This window comes from Bos indicus x Bos taurus, chromosome 21 (genome assembly GCF_003369695.1).
Source record: "Bos indicus x Bos taurus breed Angus x Brahman F1 hybrid chromosome 21, Bos_hybrid_MaternalHap_v2.0, whole genome shotgun sequence".
Lineage (NCBI taxonomy): Eukaryota > Metazoa > Chordata > Mammalia > Artiodactyla > Bovidae > Bos > Bos indicus x Bos taurus.
Window position 1 is genome coordinate 7475069 of NC_040096.1, and position 14820 is coordinate 7489888.

General features: G+C 37.9%; 1 protein-coding gene across 4 annotated transcripts in view; it reads right to left on the minus strand.

Annotated features, from left to right (window-relative positions):
• Positions 1 to 14820, minus strand: part of LRRC28 (leucine rich repeat containing 28) — a 196169-nt gene that overhangs the window by 178217 nt on the left and 3132 nt on the right. For all 4 annotated transcript variants that reach the window (XR_003507308.1, XM_027520676.1, XM_027520678.1 and 1 more), the window contains exon 2: positions 13828 to 14055. Coding sequence is in view for 3 of the 4 variants with exons in the window: in XM_027520676.1 (XP_027376477.1) it covers positions 13828 to 13995 (168 nt within the window). In the remaining variant the exon portion in view is untranslated. The remainder of the gene's footprint in view (positions 1 to 13827; positions 14056 to 14820) is intronic.

Sequence of the window (14820 nt, forward strand, 5' to 3'; positions counted from 1 at the left end):
TCACTAACCCCTCCCAACCACTCCTAACAAGGGCTGTGCAATCAGTTAGGTCAAGGACCACTAGAAGTTACCACTGACATCCTGTTTCCCAGGAAAAATGTAATGAGACTATAATGTGCAAATAATGGGCATTCTATTCATAAGCAATATAAAAAGATAATCCCAAACATACATCAGTGTTTTATGAGAAAATGCAAATTTTGATTACCCAGATATGAAAACATAACATCTTTAGAGTTTATTTTAATGGTTCTTAAAAAAAAAAAACAGAAAGAAAACTGTGGCAAATATTCAAATTTCTTGGAATGCACCCATCAGAACAATCACAAATATTTTATGTCCCAAGTTCATTAAAATAAAAATTTCATTGGAAATTCACTGAATACAAGCATTACAAATATTAAAATAAAGCCATTTCAAAAGGAAAGGAAATGGAAAGGAGGGGTACAAACTGAGGGAAGGTAAAATTTTCAAAATGTGGACAAATTCTTTTGTTTCTAAAGTTGTCTTTGAAGTGCCTAAAAAAGAACTCTGGCATCATTTTTCTTTATAATTCTGTAGCATTAACACATAGTGGTAGTTTGATTTTCATGATAATAATGAGTTGCTACTATTGATTCTAATTTTTTTTTTTCAGTCACACACACCACTGGTCCAACAGAATTTTCTACAACATGGAAATATTTTCTATCTACCCACCCAATATGGTGGCCACTACTCACATATGACCATTAAGTATTTAAAAGATTATTTATTATGACTATGGAATTGATGAAAGTGAAAGTGGAGAGTGAAAAAGTTGGCTTAAAGCTCAACATTCAGAAAACGAAGATCATGGCATCCGGTCCCACCACTTCATGGGAAATAGATGGGGAAACAGTGGAAACAGTGTCAGACTTTATTGTTTTGGGCTCCAAAATCACTGCAGATGGTGACTGCAGCCATGAAATTAAAAGACGCTTGCTTACTCCTTGGAAGGAAAGTTATGACCAACCTAGATAGCATATTCAAAAGCAGAGACATTACTTTGCCAACAAAGGTCCCTCTAGTCAAGGCTATGGTTTTTCCTGTGGTCATGTATGGATGTGAGAATTGGACTGTGAAGAAGGCTGAGCACCGAAGAATTGATGCTTTTGAACTGTGGTGTTGGAGAAGACTCTTGAGAGTGCCTTGGACTGCAAGGAGATCCAACCAGTGCATTCTAAAGGAAATCAGCCCTGCGTGTTCTTTGGAAGGACTGATGTTGAAGCTGAAACTCCAGTACTTTGGCTACCTCATGCGAAGAGTTAACTCATTGGAAAAGACTCTGATGCTGGGAGGGGCTGGGGGCAGGAGGAGAAGAGGATGACAGAGGATGAGATGGCTGGATGGCATCACTGACTCGATGGACGTGAGTCTGGGTGAACTCCAAGAGTTGGTGATGGACAGGGAGGCCTGGCGTGCTGCGATTCATGGGGTCGCAAAGAATCGTACACGACTGAGCAACTGAACTGAAGGAATTGAATTTTCAGTATTTTGTTATAATTTAAACAGTACTACATATAACTAGTAGTTATCATACTAGAAAGTAACTTTCTAGTATTACTTTCTAATACTAGTTAGTATTACACTCACTGCCAGTTTTTCACTTAAACTTAGCTCTTTTCGACACAGAACATTAAAGAACTACTTAACTGTATGAATGATAAAATTTTTAATTATTTTCTTAAAATGATGAAGTACTTGCTTGATATTTATAGAGGTTAAAATTATTCTCTTAAAAATATAAATAAATAAATGTTAAGTATCTGCAAAACTGCAAGTGTTTTATTGCCAAAAATGTAAAAAAAATTTCCAGATTGATATTTTTCACTTAGCAACAAACTTTTACAGAAAAATATGCTCAAAGTTAAAAAGTCTGTACATCTAGTACATTTACAAACTGAAATATGTACAATCGGTCTATGTGAGTTCTGTATCCTTGGATTCAACTAACCATGCATCAAAAATAATCAGGGAAAAAATATTCCAGAAAGTTTCAAAAAGCAAAACTTGAATTGCTACACCAACAACTATTATATAACATTCACACTGTCTTCACAACTACTTATATAGCATTTACACTGTATTAGGTATTATAAATAATCTAGAGATGATGTATGGCAACCCACTCCAGTACTCTTGCCTGGAAAATCCCATGGACGGAGGAGCCTGGTAGGCTGCGGTCCATGGGGTCGGCTAGAGTCGGACACGACTGAGCGACTTCACTTTCACTTTCACTTTCATGCATTGGAGAAGTAAATGGCAACCCACTTCAGTGTTCTTGCCTGGAGAATCCCAGGGACAGCAGAGCCTGGTGGGCTGCCGTCTATGGGGTCACATAGAGTCGGACACTACTGAAGCAAGTTAGCAGCAGCAGCAGCAGAGATGATGTAAAGTATACAGGAAGATGTGCATTGGTTATATGCAAATACCAAACCATTTTATACAAGGGACTTGAGCAGCCTCTCATTTTGGTACTGGAGTGAGTACTAGAACCAGTTCCCCACAGATACCAAGGGATGTCTGTATCTGAATATTTTTCAAAAGAAAACAAACATTAAAAATTACTAAAATTCTGTAAAGTATTAATATTAAAAATATTTGTTTAAAAATGAAAGCTGTAGAGATATCCTAAACAAGGGTTGAAGACTGGATCATCATTTGCCCCTACCTACTTTCTATTTTTTTTAAAAACCTATTTAATGTGCATTCAATGATTTTATAAATGGAATTTTCAAAGTTAAAATAGACACACAAAAAAGAATACTAAACACTTTTCCATAAGGCCAGATTAACCATTTAAAAATACACCTAGCCTTTACAATCCTATATGCTTATGACACAACTGCTTGTTTCAGGAAGGAACAATGTTCCAAGCTCACAGCATGATATTTCAAACACCTTAAATACATTTTATCTATATTCATCTATCAATCGAGAGAGAGAGAGAGAGACTGATTTGATGGGACTAACATATAGAAACTGGTATCTCACTCTTGGTGCATAGGTGCCTCATTTTTAGTATAGTGAATGCTTGAAAATGAATTTAAACGTATGGAAACATACACAAATGTGTACAAGCCTTCTGCTTGTACACGGAATCCCTCAAGTACATAAGGATAGAGTCTAGAGTGAAAGGTCTGTATCCCTGTCACGTCTTTCTAAACTCTCTCCTAATTCCCCAGGCCAAAACTACAAGTCAGGAAGAGTGGGTTAAGTCATGTTCCCTATATTTCTTTAAGAATGTACAGAATGATGCATGTTGTAAAAGTATTTCTATCAAGAACAATTAGACTCACAGTAAAACTCAGGAAGTAAACTTCAAAGAGGTAACCAGGAAAATTCACTTAACGTGGAACACTTCATTGTTCCACAGTGGATAAATGTAGTTAAACTTTTACATGGTGCGAGGCTAGAAACAGGTCACCAACAAGTACCTGCAGAATTACAAAAGCAGCACTGACAGAACTACAAATTAGAAGACCTGTGTCTTGCTCTAACTGGCCACAAAAATGACTTGAGATCCATCTATTAACCTCTTCTAAGCTTACTTACCTCAAAGAGACAAACTGCCTAAATTATCTACAAAGCTCCACCTAGCTTTAAAATTCTGTGATTCAGCAGAATAAATTATAGGTCAACATTAATTTTCCAAGCTATTTCAAATAGTTTGTTTACTATCTGACAAGGATCTACTGACAACCAACCAGTAACACTGAGAGGACAAAATACTTAAATCTGAACATTCAATAGGAAAAATACCTTTGATTTAAAGAGATGGGAATACCAGACCACCTGACCTGCATTCTGGGAAATCTGTATACCGGTCAAGAAGCAACAGTTAGAATTGGACATGGAACAACAGACTGGTTCCAAATAGAAAAGGAGTACAACAAGGCTGTATATTGTCACCCTGCTTATTTAACTTATATCAGAGTACATCATGAGAAACGCTGGGCTGGATGAAGCACAAGTTGGAATCAAGATTGCTGGGAGAAATATCAATAGCCTCAGATATGCAGATGACACCACCCTTATGGCAGAAAGCAAAAAAGAACTAAAGAGCCTCTTGAAGAAAGTGAAAGAGGAGAGTGAAAAAGTTGGCTTAAAACTCAACATTCAGAAAACTAAGATCATGGCATCTGGTCCCATCATTTCATGGCAAATAAATGGAGAAAAAATGGAATAGTGACAGACTTTATTTTGGGGGGCTGCAAAATCACTGCAGAGGGTGACTGCAGCCATGAAATTAAAAGACGCTTGCTCCTTGGAAGAAAAGCTATGACCAACACAGACAGCATATTAAAAAGCAGAAACACTGCTTTACCAACAAATGTCCATCTAGTCAAAGCTATGGTTTTTCCAGTAGTCATGTATGGATGTGAGAGTTGGATTATAAAGAAAGCTGAGTGCCGAAGAATTGATGCTTTTGAACTGTGGTGTTGGAGAAGACTCTTGAGAGTCCCTTGGACTGCAAGGAGATCCAACCTGTCCATCCTAAAGGAAATCAGTCCTGAATATTCATTGGAAAGACTGATGCTGAAGCTGAAACTCCAATACTTTGGCCACCTGATGAGAAGAACCAACTCATTGGAAAAGCCCCTGATGCTGGGAAAGATTGAAGACGGGAGGAGAAGGGGATGACAGAGGATGAGATGGTTGGATGGTGTCACCAACTTGATGGACATGAGTTTGAGTAGGCTCTGGGAGTTGGTGATGGACAGGGAAGCCTGATGTGGTGCAGTCCATGGGGTCGCAAAGAGTTGGACATGACTGAATGACTCAACTGATAACAAAACTCACACTTTTCAGGCACAGGTGTGTTAACTGAGATAGTTACTGGTACATTTGTAATGAATGTTTTGCAGGTCTATAGCATACATTAGGGAGAAGGCAATAGCACCCCACTCCAGTACTCTTGCCCGGAAAATCCCATGGATGGAGGAGCCTGGTAGGCTGCAGTCCATGGGGTCGCACAGAGTCAGACACGACTGAAGCGACTTAGCAGCAGCAGCAGCAGCAGCATACATTATAAATAAGCATTAAAACACAGACAGGGCTATTTCCATGCATTCAGGTTTAGAAATAACTAAGATGTTTCTGTACAGTGTTAACTCGAGAACACAGCATTCATGGTCATTATGGAGGCTGTGGAAGATGCAAGGGTCTGACAAATTAGGGGGAAACAGAGGTCCTTTGCTGGAATTCAAAATGACACCATCAAACAAAAACAAAATCATTCCCTCTCCCTACTTCTTCTGGCACATTTGATTGCATGGTGCTCATTTTTACCATCTCTTTGTTGGTTTTCCCTTCAAGGTGTTCTGATGATCATTTGATCTAGATACTACTCTTACCAAATTCAAAGCAGGTAGAGCATATAGCTGGATGACTTCTCAGTCATCAACACTTTCCACCCTCAACCCAACCACCAGCTTCAAGGAGCATAAACGCAAGCATCACCATCACTGTAAATCAAAATGTTTAGACTCACTGATTAATAAATCTGAGAGCTGGGAAAGATCCTAGTACCAGCAAATTCCAACAAACTCATTTTCATGTTTAATTATAAAAATCATAAATATCTACTGAAAAGAATATAAACCAAACTCAGTAGTAGGACCCTTCTCTTTTACTATAAACACTTAAGTGTAAGGCTCTGTTTATTAGAGCTTCTATCCCAACTCTTGTGGCCTCCCTCTTCCACAGCTATCATCTCTACTAAGTTTGATGTATTCTTTTTTATGCCTCAGTTTACTTGTCTATAAAGCAGGAATAATAGTGCCTACCTCATATAATTATCTTGCAGATTAATTACATTAACACATATAAATTACTTAAAACCGTGCTTGGCACCTAGTAACACCTCAAATGATGGTAGCTGCTATCTGATTTTAACCCAGCCCATATGGATAAAAGCTTAGGTTTCCACAATTTTTCATCATGTACAATGTTGTGAGGAGTATCCTTGTTCACTTGGCTGTTTTTTCTGTTGGGTAAAGAAAATTAGAGATACCAAGGGAACATTTCATGCAAAGATGGGCTCAATAAAGGACAGAAATGGTATGGACCTAACAGAACAGAAGGTATTAAGAAGAGGTGGCAAGAATACACAGAAGAACTGTACAAAAAAGATCTTCATGACCCAGATAATCACAATGGTGTGATCACTCACCTAGAGCCAGACATCCTGGAATGTGAAGTCAAGTGGGCGTTAAGAAACATCACTATGAACAAAGCTAGCGGAGGTGATGGAATTCCAGTTGAGCTATTTCAAATCCTAAAAGATGATACTGTGAAAGTGCTGCACTCAATATGCCAGCAAATTTGGAAAACTCAGCAGTGGCCACAGCACTGGAAAAGGTCGGTTTTCATTCCGATGCCAAAGAAAGGCAATGTCAAAGAATGGTCAAACTACTGCACAATTGCACTCATCTCACATGCTAGTAAAGTAATGCTCAAAATTCTCCAAGCCAGGCTTCAGGAATACATGAACTGTGAACTTTCATGTTCAGATGAAAGTTCAAGCTGGTTGTTCAAGCTTGTTTTAGAAAAGGCAGAGGAACCAGAGATCATATTGCCAGCATCTGCTAGATCATCAAAAAAGCAAGAGAGTTCCAGAAAAACATCTATTTCTGCTTTACTGACTACGGCAAAGCCTTTGACTATGTGGATCACAACAAACTGTGGAAAATTCTGAAAGAGATGGGAATACCAGACCACCTGACTTGCCTCTTGAGAAATCTGTATGCAGGTCAGGAAGCAAAAGTCAGAACTGGACATGGAACAACAGACTGGTTCCAAATATGAAAAAGATTATGTCAAGGCTATATATTGTCACCCTGCTTATTATATGCAGAGTACATCATGAGAAATGCTGGACTGGATGAAGCCCACCTGAATCAAGATTGCCAGGAGAAATATCAATAACCTTAGATATGCAGATGATGGCACCCTTATGGCAGAAAGTGAAGAACTAAAGAGCCTCTTGATGAAAGTGAAAGAGAGTAAAAATGTTGCCTTTAAAGGTCAACATTCAGAAAGCTAAGATCATGGCATCCAGTCCCATCACTTCATGGCAAATAAATGGGGAAACAGTGGAAACAGTGGCTGACTTTATTTTTCTGGGCTCCAAAATCACTGCAGATGGTGACTGCAGCTGTGAAATTAAAAGATGCTTGCTCCTTGGAAGAAAAGTTATAACCAACCTAGACAGCATATTAAAAAGCAGAGACATTACTTTACCAACAAAGGTCCATCGAGTCAAAGCTATGGTTTTTCCAGTTGTCATGTATGGATGTGAGCTAAGCTAGCTAAGTCACTTCAGTCGTGTTCGACTCTGTGCGACCCCACAGACGACAGCCCACCAGGCTCCCCCGTCCCTGGGATTCTCTAGGCAAAAAACCCCACTAGAGTGGGTTGCCATTTCCCTCTCCAATGCATGGAAGTGAAAAGTGAAAGTGAAGTCAGTCAGTTGAGTCCGACCCTCAGCGACCCCATGGACTGCAGCCTACCAGGCTCTTCCATCCATGGGATTTTCCAGGCAAGAGTACTGGAGTGGGGTGCCATTGCCTTCTCCCATGGATGTGAGAGTTGGACTATAAAGAAAGCTGAGCTCCAAGAATTGATCTTTGAACTGTGGTGTTGGAAAAGACTCTTGAGAGTTCCTTGGGCTGCAAGGAGATCCAACCAGTTTATCCTAAAGGAGATCAGTCCTGAATACTCAATGGAAGGACTGATGCTGAAGCTGAAACTCTAATATTTTGGCCACCTGATGTGAAGAGCTGACTCATTTGAAAAGACCCTGATGCTGAGAAAGACTGAAGGCAGGAGGAGAAGGGGATGACAGAGGATGAGATGGTTGGATGGCACCACCAACTCGATGGACATGAGTTTGAGTAAGCTCCGGGAGCTGGTGATGGACAGGGAGGCCTGGCGTGCTGCAGTCCATGGGGTCGCAAAGAGTAGGACACAACTGAGCAACTGAACTGAACTGAAATTCTCACAAGTCAAAATGCTAGTTCAAACATATGTGCATGTAAAATTCTGCTAGATATGGTCCAACCACAAACCAAAAACACTGAGTCAATTTCCACTCCCTCCAGTAGTATGTGAGAGCATCTGCTCCCCATTGTCTTCAACACACACAGTGTTGATAATCTTCAATATCAGCAATTAACCTCTTTCAATCTACTAGGTAAGGATGATCAATGTTTTACCACTTCTTCTGCTAAAAGTTAAATATCGTTTTGTGTTTTGACTCTCTGTATTTTTTTATGATTTGCCTGATCATATTTGATGGGGGAAGGTCAGGAATGTTTTCTTCTGGGCCAGTAGCAAAGAAATACATCTGCACCTTACTCTGTCACCCCAATTCAGGATTATGATGGATATACCTCTTCTTCCCTTCAAGCTCAGACGGGTATCATTTTTAAGTTTTTTTCTGTTGCATAGATTAACTGCTTAATCAGGATCCATCTACTCTATTGCTCTTCAGTTCAGTTCAGTCGCTCAGTCGTGTCCGACTCTTTGTGACCCCATGAACCGCAGCACGCCAAACCACCCTATTTCATCTAAAATTTACATGCCATTTTTTTCTACCCATTCATATTTATAAATAAAATTGGCAACACAGGAGAGCTCCATCAGTTATTTGGGGAGGTCACTCTTCCACATCCCCAGGACGGCCTTCTACCTACTGCACTCATTAAGAGAAACTCGCAGATCATTGAATAATTTTGTTTCCAGGTTGAGTTCTTTTCCTCCATGCAAGTCACTTGCCACCTTTTATTTTAAAAGAAGGAACTAAGCTCCAAAGAGATTAAGCATGTAAGATCTGGGTCTATTACTTCCTAGTACTAAGTTCTGTTACCAAACAATGAAAATACTCTCTTCCTGGGACTGCAGACTTCAAATGCTTCCACTGTTGATTTCTGCTTCCATGCTATATTCCTTCTCTCACTCTTACACAGATCCCAGCTACTTGGTGGGGAGCAAGGGCAGGGACTGGGATGCAAGGGGACAAGGTAGGCTCTACCCCAGCCCCCTTCAGCCTGCACAGTCATAACCTGTCATCATCTGAAACTTCTCCATGACTAAGTCTCTCTCCACGACCAGAATATCCCATCCATCCGGATGGCTCACTCAATCATGCCCAGTATAAGTCGGGATCCTTTGGACCCACTTCATTTTCCCTATTCACTCACTCCTTTCTTTCTTTGCCTCCAATTCAGCTTAGACTCCATGCCCCACCCTTTTAATCACTCTTGCCAAAATCCTAAACCTCCTTAGTCCCTCTGTACCTGGAAAAACTTCAGCCTGCATAAATGCGACATCCCAAATTCTTTATACCTCAGACAGCTAAGAACTGCAGGGAAAAACTCCCTAAACAAGCAGATGGTTCCACCATAAGTCTAGTTATCAACTGCTTGCTGAATAATCCCAACAGTTCTACCACCTTTCTCAAAACAAACTGCCATGACTCTTCACAGCAATCATTTCAAACCTGCACTCTCCACAGATCTTCACTCCCCAAGTGGTGGTCATCAGACAAAAACTGTCTGCCCCCCAGTCTGTATCTTCCTGTGCACCTATCCTTCCTTTCTCTTGTTAAAGGAGGAAGGGATACCATTTCACAGTCATTCCCTCCCTCCAACTGTACTTTGGGGCCCGTCCTTTCCTACCTTCTTAGAAATCCTGAACTTTTAATTATTTCCTATTTCTGTATCTTCAACTCTCTAATGAAGATTTCCCATAAGCATTTACACAGGCTCAACTCATTCCTCTTAGAAAAGAGAAGAGGGGTAAGTAAAGAGGAAAGAAAATAAAAAAGGAGAAAGAAAAAGTGTCCTTCTTTGTCAAGACCCTCCGGCTATGCCTGCTTTTTCAAATCAAAACCAAATCTTTAGACCCACTAACCTTGTTATCTAGTTTTTCATCTCCTCCTCACCAATTCAAACTTGCATTCCACTCTCCAGAGCTTCTAACACAGTCCCTGTCACAGTCACCATCACCTTTTGTCACTAAAGTTTTGGACAAATATTGATCCTAATCTTCTGCCATTTAATCTCAGTTAATATTTTTTTCTTCAGTTTGGGAAGTCAAGAAACAAAAATTCCATGAGAGTAAGAATCTGTTCCATGAGGTACTGATTGTCAGCGCCTTGAAGAATACTGGATACACAGTAAGTACTCAATAAATACATGGTGAATGAATAAGTGATAGTTTTCCTCCCAAGTTCCTGTCAAAGTCATTCTTCAGGATCAATGCAAATAGCACCTTCCTTAAAAAGTCTTTTACAATCCTGATCCATAGAATTAGATGATGTGTCCTGCATATGTTAGGCAGTAGGCCAGGCCCGGGGATACAGAATTTAAGACAGAGTCCCTGGATAAAAGATTCTCAATCTGGAATTCATATACTTGTACTATAGTCCTTAACACTATTCTACTTTATATTCATTTATTTATTCATCTAACAACTATGTGGATGCCTACGACAAACACAGAACCTGTATCTCCTATTCTCTTAATATCAAACTACCACAAAGATCAGAGACTTAATAATTTTGAATAGCATTTAAAATAATGATAGAAAAATTCTTCAAAACATTTTCTAAGATAAATGTTAGGAACCAAAATCACAATGCTTCCTAACTACTTCTTATTTACCTATTAATTATATAACAGTATTCCTATATAAATTAACTCATATTAAAAAAGTTTTATGATTTTTCAGATATACAAATAAATGGTAATATTATACAATAAAATACTGCTCAAAAATACTTGAAAATGTAAAACATGCCTATCCTTTGATCCAGCAATCTTGCTTTTGAGATTTGATCCTAAATACAAGGATGTATGTATAATTTTTGGCCTAGAAGTTAGCGGAATAAGAATGAAGTAAAGAGAGAAATCTGCAGAGAAATATGTATAGGTATGATTCCCTTTTGTTTTTTAAAAAGACAAAAAATACAGAGTATATAATTATATAAACAGAAGCAAAGTAGTGGAAGGACACAATCCAACTATAAATACTGGTTATTCCAAAGCACAGAACTGGATGAACAGAAAGAGAAACAACTACTTTCCATGTCTTCCTCTATATTGGTTGCTATAGGGCACATATCATTTTCATAGGTAATATAGGAAGTTATTCTTTTATATATAAAAAAGTTTATTCTTTCTCACTGTCCTTCCATTTTAAAATGGGCATTCCCCAAGTTCTGAGCATTTGACACACAATCATCCTACAAATACAAACCACAGTGCGATACAGAGCAACTTAAATAGAAAAAGGAAGGACAGAAGTCAGGCCTCAGTGACTCCTCTTCTCACCAAGAGGCTTCGTATCAGTAGGGGAAATGGGGAATGCTGAGGACAGGACATTTAAACACAATAAAACAACGTTAATAAAAAATAACAAAACAATGTGGAAATGGAAATGACTGGCAAGTTCTCAAGCTTCCTCAAAAAAAAAAAAAGCCAATTAATTCTTAATGTGTTTGAGATACTGTATGATTCCAATAATGTTTTTTCTTTTGGACACTACTGCATTTGTAAGTCAAATTTCACATACTAAATGTTATTTCTATAGGAAATATACCCTATCAATAACACCAGCAAATATTCCAAAAGCCTGAACTCACTAGTTTGGAGCACACAAGGGCAAGTACTGTTCCATCTGCTTTCAAAACCTGTGCAGGAAGCCATTCGCAGACTCTACTGGATAAATAAGCTGTCTTATGCTCAGCATAGTCAGGGAATGGTATGGTTGCTACCATTCTCACATACTGATATCTGTATCGCACTTCACAGTTGAAAAAGCTCTTTGATACACATGAATCAAATGTTCCAGCTAAGAGAAACCATTAAAATAAAATACATACACCTATCATTATAAACATATGCAACAATTTAATCTTCAACAAACAAGGTGACAAATAATGAACTTGAAATGTATGTTTGGAAGCCATTATATCAGTTAAAATAGTAGATATTTAAATTTTTCATAAACAGAAAAATTCAGGCAAGAAATGGCCACAAAACCAGAAGTTTATTGTTAGTTTTATAAGCAAAGGTCAATTACTTCTACCGCAGTAGACTATGACTGTTTGAGACGTAATCCACTCACAACCTTTTCTTTGTATATTAACAACAAACATAAGAAAATCTAGGCTATAATTCTTGACAAATTATTTCTTATACCACTTCTTCTCCAAAGCGGGTAAAAAACACTACATAAATACGGTTTCACTTTATGGAATGATGATCTTGCAAAAAGGATTAATACGATTATTAAGGTTTGAAAAGTGAACATTTTAATTTGAAAAAATCTAGGCATGCAAAATAACATACATCAATATGTGTGTGTGCCAAGTTGCTACAGTCATGTCCGACTCTTTGCAATCCCATGGACTGAAGGTTTCTCTGTCCATGGGATTCTCGAGGCAAGAATACTTGAGTGGGTTGCCATGCCCTCCTCCAGGGGATTTTCCTGACCCAGGGATCGAACCCACATTGCATACGTCTCCTGCATTAGCAACCGGTTTCTTTACTACTAGTGCCACTTGGGAAGCCCCATACACCAATATGCCAAAGACTAAAACTGAAAGATAGATTTACATTTACTTTCAGACACAGCAATGCTTTCTACACACTGTAGATATTTTACACAGATTAAAAACTTTTCCAGAAAAACACTCCATATATATGAAGTCAGTAAGGTATATTTTCAGATACTCATATACGTTCAGAGAAGGCAATGAAGAAGGGCCCATTCACAAAGAAACAATAAGACTTCATAAATCATCTAATATGAATAAGAACTAGAATTCAACGTGAAAAACTTAAATGAGGTTCAATGATAATCAGAAAAGTCCACATAAAGCAAATTCATTTAAAACAGAGACCAAATATCATGGTAAATATTGGGAATAAAAAGTTTGACAGAGACATTCTCTTGAAATATATTTTAGTTTTTTTAATATCATAAAATGTTGGCTTCTGTGGCAAAAATTTCCCCAATAAATTGGGTGATAGCTCAAAGTCATTTGATTTTCACAGTGCAATCATGTAGATTTTTTGGTTTTGGAGTTTTTCAAAATGCTCAAAACACATCAAGCCTTCTAATGCTAATTTTAGTATTTTAATCTTCAAATTATTATCTTTTTAAATACCTCTAAATCAAAGTCATCCTTGTTGGCCTTTCTCTTCCTTATTTTTTAACTGGTCTATTGGATACTATAACATCCATAAATCATTTAAGAATCTTAACAGCAAAGAAAGCACAGGCCCAGAGAGACGCACAGACTAAGTGAAGAGGGGCTTCTGAATGGGGACTAATTTTTTTTAATTTTATTGTAGTATAGTTCATTCACAACGCTGCAGTAGTTTCAGGTGTACAGCAAAGTGATCTGGTGTACATGTACATATATCCGTTCTTCTTCAGATTCTTTTCTCAGATAGGTTATCACAGAATATTGAGTAGAGCTCCCTATGCTATACAGTAAGTCCTGGTTGGCTATCTATCTTATATGCAGTAGTGTGTGGGACTAAGTGGTATATTAGTGAATATTTTGCTTTCCTATACAACTCCTGCAACTTTGTAACTGCAGGAATTAGTGAATTTCCACCTAAGTAATTACCTAAATAATTTCCACCACTGTATATGTACTTTTATTACACGTTTACACAGTAAGAGGGGATATACATCTTGGTTCTGGATATCTTAAGATACATAAAACATATCTTGATCAGGACTACATTATAAATAACTTTTAAAAAATGTAATGTAATACTGTACCAAGGTTGTAAGGGAGTTCCTTTTCATGTAGAGTCTCTCCAAGTACTGTAGTCCCTCATCTTTCAGTAACTCCAATGGGAAATGCTGCAGATTCCTGTAATTTAAGAACAAATTCTTGTGCTTTTCCAGCCTTGCCACAGAGATCGTCTTACAAAGTTCGGATGCCATGGCTGAACATATTCCATCAGGCACGCTGCAGTACTACATCTTGTCAAAATGGATCCATTTCTAAAGAGAACAAAAAACCTGAAAATTATGATACTGGTAACAAAAGCTGCCAAATAAACCAGTTAGCATATATAGCTATTTGCAGACATTAAAAGGAGAGTTATACATCAATTCCTACATTTTTATTTCACAGCAACTAAATTTTCATACATATTTAAAAGATTAAAATGAATAACTAATAAAAAAGTACTCTCACTATTTAAACAATATTTACTACTTAGTAGAATAGTCCTATTTGAAAAAATAGTTCTTGAACTTGAGATAGGAATCCCTATCTAAGAGAAGAGAGACCAGTTTCCTAACACATAACTAAAGAAAGAACTTAAAAATCAGACACAGCAAAGCCATTTCCTTCCTTCGTACCTCATTTTGTCTTTAGCTTAAAATATTTTTAAAATATTTAATATGACTAGATCATTTACAGCTTCATTTTCTTCGCTTCTTACTATCTAAATATTGTTCTACATTGTAATATTTTCTTTCTTTTCTCCTCATTCTCCTCTCTTCTTAGCTTTGCAGATTATCTTAAGTAGCAAAGAAACAGGCCTGGGAACATAGTTTTACTTTATTCTTTCAGTGAAAGAAGAAATACTGCCCTAGGAAATACAACCTCTCTGGGTTTCAGCTGCCTAACATATAAAATGGAGACAACAATTTATTGGTAAGGGCCAGAACCCAGAACAGATTAAATTCCCTCCTACATGGGTAGGAGGAGAAATAAGATTTGCCATCTTATCAATTAGACACAGGGCAGAAACAAACTTC